The sequence below is a fragment of the Tiliqua scincoides genome, chromosome 9, assembly GCF_035046505.1.
Source record: "Tiliqua scincoides isolate rTilSci1 chromosome 9, rTilSci1.hap2, whole genome shotgun sequence".
Lineage (NCBI taxonomy): Eukaryota > Metazoa > Chordata > Lepidosauria > Squamata > Scincidae > Tiliqua > Tiliqua scincoides.
In genome coordinates this window covers 8,941,167-8,950,516 of record NC_089829.1, presented here as the reverse complement: position 1 = coordinate 8,950,516, position 9,350 = coordinate 8,941,167, and the positions used below count along the sequence as shown (strand labels likewise).

Sequence of the window (9,350 nt, the reverse complement as noted above, 5' to 3'; positions counted from 1 at the left end):
TACATGGGAGAGAAGCAGTTGTGTTCTGCTGAGAAACGGGATGGCATTCGCTGAAGTTCTGTGGGTTCTGGCCTTATGTGCCTTCATCTTCATTCCTTCTATGCTGTTTACACGGACCATTTATTACACCATGACTAGGACAGACATGCCTCCAGGATTCAAGAATCGTGCAATACTAAAAGCTTTAGAGATAGCAACGTTTTGCATATTTGGCTTGGTAAGATTTTCTGCATTTAATTTTTGTGCACCTGTTGCATTGTTCTTGTGAGATGCAGGGCAAACCGTATTCTCCCAGTTGCCCTGCACTGGCTGGAGGAGAGGAACATGCAACTGTCTCCTTTCTTTCCTAAATGTGGGTTGGTGCTGATCTGGATGCCTCAGAGAAACAGCATCATGTCAGAAATAAATGCGGCTGCAGAGGCTGTCTTTGACTGGGTGCTTGCTTGGCAGATGGAAGGCTCCCATTTCACTTCCTGTCAGCATCTTCAGGTCAGTCTGGAAAGTTTAGGGTGAGCTAGAATGTTGTTTGGACATTGTTTGGACATATAATGCTATCTGACCTCTCTCTGCTGGGTTTCTAAACTGTATGCTCTGTGCACATTATCTACTTACCTACTTACTTACTTACGAAATTTATATCCTTTCCCATGTCAAAGCAAATTCCCAAGGCGGCTAACAAAGCTTATAAACAAAGTATAGTAGCAGGTAAAAACATCAAGTAAGGCATTAAAAACATTACATAGGCATTTAATTTTCACATTACATAGTGTAACTTACCAAAAAAAGAGTAAAAAACTAACAATTAATGTAAGTCCAGGGAGGCAGTAGTAGTATTTTACTACCACTTTATTCAATATTTTACTTTATTCTTTATTTTATAATAATGAAATATTAGTATTTTACGACTACTGTATTCACAGTAGATAGATAGATATTTATTGTTACGGTCAAAGACCATCAAAAACAAACATACAATACCGCCCTACAACAGGCAGAATTTAAGATTTCAATATTAAAATACATTCAGCATTAAAATGCAACATTAAAATAAAATAGCCATCAAATAAGAGGGAACAGCAATTAAAATTTCCTTTCATTATTAATAATGCCCTCCCGGGTTTTGTAAGCAGCAGCCAAAAAACTTGCAGTTGGTCTTAAAAGCTGAGAACTAGCCCCTGAAAGAAGTTTCTTGGCCATTTCTGTTGGTGACAAGCCCAAGAATTTTCTGCTCAGGGGAATAATAAACTTATCTCGGATCCCCTGACAAAATGGGCAACAGAACACGACACATTCACAGTAGTATTTTAGAGGCGTAGAGGGCAATTATCCATTCAGCAGCCAAATGCCACATGAAACAAGTATGTTCTGAGCCCTCACTGAAAAGCTATGAAAGAGGAAGTAGTTGTCCATTCCTCTGGCATGGCATTTCATAGTTGTGGCTTCACCGCAGAGAAGCCTTGCCTTTGAGCTGCCACCCCTCACATGCAACAAAGGTGGCACCTTAGAAAAGCCCCCTCAGATGACCCAAGAGGGAGGGCTGGAATGTATGGAAGGATGCAGTCTTTCAGGTAGCCTGGACCCAGATCATGGAGGGCTTAAAGGTTGCAACTAGCACCTTGAATTGGGACTGGAAAGGAATGGACTTGTTTATGGGCTTTATTAGTTTAAATTCTATAGCTGGCTGTGGTTTAACCATCTACTTATTGTAGTAATATTATTTTACAATGTTGTATATGTATTATATTTGGTGTATTTTACTGTTGTAAACCATTTTGATCTTTTTTTAGGAAAGCAGGATATAAACCTGTTAAATGCCTAGGTTGGTAAGAGGTGCCCACCACAGCCTTTGGCATTTGCTCTGGCATGGGAAAGGCAAATCTTTACAAGGAATAAATATAAGCCTGTGAAAGAAAGAAAGAAAGAAAGAAAGAAAGAAAGAAAGAAAGAAAGAAAGAAAGAAAGAAAGAAAGAAAGAAAGAAAGAAAGAAAGAAAGAAAGAAAGAAAGAAAGAGAAATATAAGAGATGCCAACAATAGCCCTGGAAAAGATGCCATATGCTGGGGTGAAAAGATTGTCTCCTACTGCTAAATATAAGAAGGTGTTGCTTTTAATGTCAGGGCAAAGGGGTGAGAGCTGCAGTTGCACCCTGGCTACATGGGAGAACATCCCCCTCCCCAAAATATTTATCACCTAAAGCCAAGTGGGCAGAATTCTATTGCAAAGAGTTCTAACATATCAAAAATTAACGTAGGCACTAAATGTCTCTTGATTTGTTCTCTGTTGCTCTGAAATTAGGGATTATTTCTGGAGAAACTTGAAATTTGCCAAGAGTTTGCACTTCTGCGGATGGTGTTTGATAGAATGTTAGCTTCACAGGACTCCAACCTGCTCATCAAGGATCTGGTTTTTGACGATGTCCCAGTGAGGGTGTACTGGCCCAAAACACCGGTTGCTGGCAGAAGGAGGGGAATGCTTTATATTCACGGTGGAATCGGTGTGATAGGAAGCATTCGTAAGTTTGTTTGAAGGAACCTACTTTTTAAAAAATAGGTGTCTTCCCCCCAACCAAAGTTTTTACTCATTTGCTCAAAGGGAAACTGTTGAAATTGTGGATCTCCCAAATGTGGTTCAGCTACAGGATTTCACTGGGGTCCTGTTCACAGAAAGTGGCAACCAATTCATTTGAAGAGGTGCACAGCTGTCAACGCAACTCAGAATGAAGATGTAAGACATTTGGGTGCAATCCTAATCCACTTTCCAGCACTGCTGTAAGGGCAATGCAGGTCTGCGGTACTGGAACAAACATTCCCTTACTTGGAGGAGGCCTCCGTGAGTGCCACCCAAATGTAGGATGCAGCACAAGTACGAATGGCACTGCTATGCCAGTGCTGGAAAGTGGGTTAGGATTTGGGCCTTGTGGGTCTAAGAAAGAACCACCACATAATTCCAACAGATAAATGAGTTTTAGGGCCAAATCCTAAACCCACCAGCCCATTGCATTCAGCATTGCTGATGGACCATGCGCTATCTGCTATGAGTGGGAGTGCCATGAGATGGCCGAGGAAAGGTAAGTAAAAATATTGCCTCCCCTTAGGCCAACTGTCCTTCCTTGCTTCCCCTTGGATCAAGGTCCACTCTTTAGCTGGTTTAAGTCTCAGGGCAGGGTTGGGGCAGGGAAAAGGGGAGAGGATTGTGGTATGTATGGCTGCAACCAAGATCATTCCCCTCCCATCCATGAATCCTGGGTTCTTCAGACCTTGCGCTACTGGCAGATATGCCCAAGCATTGAGCCCAGAACCATCTGTATACAGAGCAGGTTCTCTGTGAGTGAACTGCAAGGCCTCCCCTTTAATTTCCACTTTCATTAAGCTGCTTTTATTTCTCTTACTGGTTAGAATGCAAACAAGAATAGATCCTATATGCACCCAGTGCCTCCTTGCCCTCAGGACATCCCCAGGTAAGAGGTATCTCTTGAGGCTTTTGTCACTTCATTGATGTCCAGTAAAAACTTGTCCAATATGTGTTTGTCCAAAATGTGTCCACATATATGTGAAAGTACCATGTGTTTTTCAGGAGGATATGAAAAGATTTGCTGCAGCTTTGCCCGAGGAAGTGATTCCGTGGTTGTGTGTGTGGGGTAAGTGGCTTTGTATGACATTGTGTTAGAATACATGGATCTGGTGTAAGGATTGGCTTATAAATACGCTTGAGGGGTTCAGGGCTGCCTACCCTTAAGTAGCAGCCTCACTCTCTGATGCAGAGTCGGTGTGTCTTGCACCCAGAAGGGGGCAGCGTCAAGCTAACCAACTCACCACTTCAGGACTGAGCTGTCTGGGAGCAGAGCAGATCTAAAAGAGATCCTAGTGATTTATGCTTAGTAGGGATAAACATGCATTATTATGATCTCTTTTAGGCAAAACCTTCACGTCTATTGTAACATTGATTGTATTCACTGGAACTTTTCCAATCTCATCAAAATGATTATTGAAATGATTAATTTGTACCTCTTTGCCATCTCTTTAGGTTTCGTTTAGCTCCTGAGCATCCACATCCAATCCAGATAATCGACTGTCTCACGGCTGCCATACACTTTCTGAAGCATGCTGAGGATTATGGAGTCGACCCCAATCGCATTATTATTGGAGGGGACAGCAGTGGAGGCACATATTCTACAGTCGTTGCCCAAGAACTGGTGACCCGAGTGGATCTCCCAAGGCTCCGAGCACAGGTCCTGCTCTACCCATTCCTCCAGGCCCTGGATTTTAATTTGCCTTCCTATCAACAATACCACTCAACTCCTGCTTTACACAAAAAGAGGGTTATTCATCTTGGTCTCAAGTCTCTTGGTAAGAAGGTTGGAGATCTGGATGGAGTGATGAAGAATGCCCATGTTCCTGAGGCCATGAAGGTGAAGTACAGCAAATGGATTAGTGCCGACCTCATTCCGGCTGAGTTCAAGGTCAAGGGCTCTAAGCCCTCAGTGCTTGCTCCATTTTCAGAAGAACTGCACAAAATGATGAAACCAGTCTTTGAGACCAGGTTTTCTCCACTGTTAGCTGATGATGAGGTTATCCGGCAACTGCCCGAGACTTTCCTTTTGACCTGTGAATACGACATTCTCAGGGACGACGGACTTTTGTACAGAAAACGCTTAGAGGACAACGGTGTGCCGGTGACCTGGAATCACGTTAAAGATGGTGTGCATGGGATCTTCCTAGTATTTGAACGTCCGTTTCTTGAATTTCAAAGCTCAAGGGAAAGTTTTGAATGTGTGATGCATTTTTTCCAAGGTATCTAAAAAAAAATTGCTGCAGAGGAACAGTCATCTGCTTTTTGCAACCTGAATTGTTTGACAATCAAGTCCTTCATGTAAGGAGGAGGGTATTTAACTTTTGATGTTCACGGTCAAGAGTTTGCTGAATTGCTCGGTTATTGTAATGCTAACATTTTCAAGACTGGCAATGCAGTAGCTATAGCAGAGCTTTTCTTTTTTCACTGCTAACTTTTGCAAAAGGAGGTCCAAGTTTAAGTGCTTCCCATAGGACAAGTTTCTTCCAGGCATTATTATTATTATTAATTAACAGTATTTATATACCGCTTTTCAACTAAAAGTTCACAAAGCAGTTTACAGAGAAAAATCAAATAACTAAATGGCTCCCTGTCCCAAAAGGGCTCACAATCTAAAAAGATGCAAAAGAATACCAGCAGACAGCCACCAGAACAGACACTGCTGGGGTGAGATGGGCCAGTTATTCTCCCCCTGCTAAAAAAAGGAGCACCCACTTGAAAAAGTGCCTCTTACCCAATTAGCAGGGGTTATCATTTTATCCAGCAGTCAATCATTTTGACTTTTACAGACTGCTTATCAAACAAAGTGTCACCAAGCAGAGGGTGAAAAGCACAGAGGAGGGGGACTAACTGAAAGGGTGAAACAGAAGGGGAAAACCTGGAAACTTGTCAAAAAGGGCTTTTCTCCCAGCACTTGTTTTGTGGACAAAGTAAGCAGGTGACAAAAATTACACTGCTGGAAACTGTGTAAGAAAAAGGACGCTGTCTTTGTCAGATGAGACCTGGCTTTTTGCTATGCTCTATGCTGTACTCTATGCATTTTCAACTCATTAAATAAAAGTGTTCAAACTTGCAAACTGTTGTGTATCAACCCTGCATCAGGTGTCGAAGATGTTCACTAGGAGCACAGGGCCAATGTTTGGTTAACATGGGGAGGAGAGCAATGTTAGCACCAATCAATCTGATATGTCCTGTTCACACCCGAAAATAATTATGGGACTCTTCATTTTGCAGGTACGTCTTGTAATATTTTATTTGGCAGGAGCTCCAAATGTTTCATCTCAGTAACAGCCTGTGAACATGGAACAGACATTCAAAAATTTAAATATTGCTAGTTTATGCAACATCCTGAATAAAAAGGATGAAACAAAATTGCAAAATGGGGGGGGGGGTGGAGTAGGCTGATGGGAAATGCCTGAGTTTAGCTGAGCAAATGCAAAGAAACTGGTTGAGCAAACGGGAGACAATGACCAGAAAGGTCCAGCTGGCCCTATTCCAGAGACCACCAGGACAGCATCCGCTAGGTGCTTGTAAGATTGGCTGGAATGGGAACCCAGGTCTACCCATCCTGTAGATCTGTGATCCAAGTCCAGGCGGGAGCCCGGTTCTACTGGCAGGGTAGACCTGGGCTGCTGCCTGGACTTGGAGCTCATATTTACCTGCCAGGTAGACCTGGACTCCTGATTTAACTTGTGGTCTCTGTGGACAAGGTTTGCTGGGTGGGTAAACCTAGGTTCCTATTCCAGTCAATGGCTCCAAGTCCAGGTGCACTGTTCCTCCTCTTCACGTAGAACTCAGTAACATACTGTACCGGATTATCTAGATTTCACTGAGGGAGACGTCTCTGATGCTACCAGATGTCTCTGATGCTACATGGGAGGTAACCAGTTGTGTTCTGCTGAGAAACGGGATGGCATTCGCTGAAGTTCTGTGGGTTCTGGCCTTGTGTGTCTTCATCTTCATTCCTTCTATGCTGTTTACACGGACCATTTATCATAGCATAACCAGGACAGACGTGCCTCCAGGATTCAAGAAGTGTGCAATACTACAAGCTATAGAGATAGCAATGTTTTGCATATTTGGCTTGATAAGATTTCCTGCATTTACTTTTTGTGTGCCTGTCACATTGTTCATGTGAGATGCAGGGGAAACCATATTCACCTGATTACCCTGCAGTGGCTGGAGGAGAAGAGCATGCAGTAGTCTTGCAACTGTGCTCTCTTTCCTAAATGAGGGTTGGTGCTGATCTGGATGCCCCACAGAAACAGCATCATGACAGAAATAAATGTGGGTGCAGAGGCTGTCTTTGACTGGGTGCTTGCTTGGCAGATGGAAGGCTCCCATTTATGGCCCTGGCCGCATCTCCAGGTCGGGCTGGGAAAGATCCTGAAGCTGAAGCCCTGAAGAGCTTCTTCCAGTCAGTGCTCAACAGTACTGAGCTAAAACAATCAAGAGTCCATGGGGAATGTTTAGTAATAGGCAGGATATGAATGACGGAGAAAATAAAAGCCTTTGCCATTGTCACAGTCCCAATCTAACTATGATCTCTAGGAAGATTTGGGATTGAAATACCAAAGGGTAAGATTGTACTTCAAAGAAGAGGACAGCACCTAAGGACCTAAAACCATTGAACTTACCTCTATCAGGTCATGAGGAGGCTTTAATTAGGGCATGGGTGTTTGGAGGAAAGGGTGAGGCTGAATCAGAAACGGATAGGTTGTAGGGAAGTATTTTACGGGTTCCTTAATCTGCTAAACCCAGTTTGCTAACTAAAGATGGGGGAGGAAGGGAGGAGTAGATAGGATGGAAGGGAAAGAGTTTTAGACGCAAGATATATTTACCTGTCCTGGGAGCGGTTGGATGGGAAAGAGTCCTAGGAAGGACCACTCCCGTGGGGGGGGCAGCCAGAGAGAGAGCATGTGCTCGGAGCCTTCTCTTAAGGGGTTGTGTCTGACCTAGAATGACCCGGATGTGTCGTAGTGCTGGTCTAGATGCGCATGCTCAGTATACACACAGGTACACGTGGAGTATGTAAAACAAAGGGTAGAAGGGTCCAGAAATCAGCTATCAGCAAAGCCTGACTCTGGGGGACGGGGGAGTAGCTTGCTTCCTGTTGCTACTGGATTTTGGAGTCTGGAGGTAGCATAATGGCTGTGATTTAGTTAACAATAGGTGATAGACTTTGCTGCCAAAGTCCTCCTCCTTTAAGGTGTTTGCATATTCAGTGATTGACTTAAACAATAAAGACATTTCCAGTGTCTCTAGAGAAAATGAGTCTTCCCAGACTGAAGGTGGCCAACAACATGAGAAATGAGTGAGCTTATGATTTGACTCCTTTTCTGGCCTGTAAGAGAAATTTTAGGCCTGCATTTTAGTCCAAAATAAATAACCAGATATAAAAACACAAGTTGGAAGGGAAAAGGGGATTTTCACGTAACAAGGTCTGCAAACAAAAATTATGGAATATGCTGGAATTTGGCTTGCTTGGGCTCAAGGAAAAGCATTGACCAAAGTGGAGTTGGTGGCTGGTAATGTCCAGCAGATGCTACTCCAGAGCAAAGCACACAAACTCCCAAGGAAACCCGTGAAGTTGGCAGATGGACTTGGCTCAGAAAAAAGCAAACAGAACATAATCAAGTCACGTAAGTCACAGAACATAATCAAGTCACAGAACATAATCAAGTGTTTAGCTTGAATTGCAGTCCCTATTGGTAGCATCTTGCAGTGTCTCGGGAAGCCTGGCCCCTGTACTCACTGGCAAGAAAGTGGGTGTGCACCTGGCCCCTGTGTTGATACTTGACTCTCATTGAGGTGAGGCAAGAGGACTTAGCTTGTACGCTGACCAGCCCTACCAGAGTCTGACTACTGCCTGAACTCCTAGAGAGCTTCTGTGGGCCTCTGTTCACAGAGCTGAGTGAGAGAGACCGCTGGTCTCATTAGCTGAAGGCCCCTTCTTACGTTCATAGCAGCATTCAAACAGATGTGCACACCCAACTTTGGAAGGACCCTCAACTTAGTGCTAGCAGCTCCTCTGGAATTTGCAAATCCAGGGAGAAATTCAGCAGAGAAGGAATTCAAAATCCACCCTCCTCCCTGTTTTGGGTTGCTTGAGAAGAGCGTAGAAGCAAACAGGTTCCTTTAGTTCTTTGGTGACACCTGCTGGCCATTGGGACTCCTGACAACGGTATCCATCACCCCAACTCTTCTTTTTCACATGTAGGATGAAATACTACAACCCGGGACCCTTGCCCTGTTGTTGTTGTCATCACAGGCATACTTGGAGGAGGGCCGGGGGCAAATGGCCTGGGGCATCCAGGGGCCTTTTTTTTTTAAGTAGGACTTTCCAAGGCCTTCTGAGGGCTGGGGATGCCATCCACGATCTCCCTGGCCACCAGAAAGCCTTCTGTGGCCTGCAGAGAGTCTAAAAAATCACTTCCAACTTTTGCCAAAAATTGCTAAGACCAGGACCACAAAATGCTGTCCCTTATGCCACCTGTGCAGCACACCCACCAGGTGGATATGGAGGCCTTCTGAGGGCTGGGGAGGCCGTGGCCCATGGGACAGCATTATCCAGTGGAATCTCCATGGCAGCGTCAGTCCTTGACATCTAGGAAGCCCCTCCATCTCAGGCAGGCAGGTCAGTCTACAAAGTCTTCCTGAGGGGAGGGGCTCCCTCGATTCCCCAGACTGACCTTGTCTCTAGGCAGGCTTGTCTCTAGGCTGGGTGTTTTCTTGGTCAGCTTACCTGACCTTCAACACTGTTTTTTTCCTTGGGTTTTGGC

At 44.3% G+C, this 9,350-nt stretch overlaps 1 protein-coding gene across 1 annotated transcript; it reads left to right on the top strand.

Moving 5' to 3' along the window:
* Positions 1-2,301: 2,301 nt before the first annotated feature.
* On the top strand, positions 2,302-4,798 carry LOC136660505 (arylacetamide deacetylase-like 3). Its single transcript, XM_066637719.1, has 3 exons — positions 2,302-2,512; positions 3,574-3,637; positions 4,024-4,798. Exons 1-3 carry the CDS (start codon positions 2,347-2,349, stop codon positions 4,796-4,798), a joined length of 1,005 nt encoding a protein of 334 aa, XP_066493816.1. The 5' UTR covers positions 2,302-2,346.
* Positions 4,799-9,350: the final 4,552 nt, after the last annotated feature.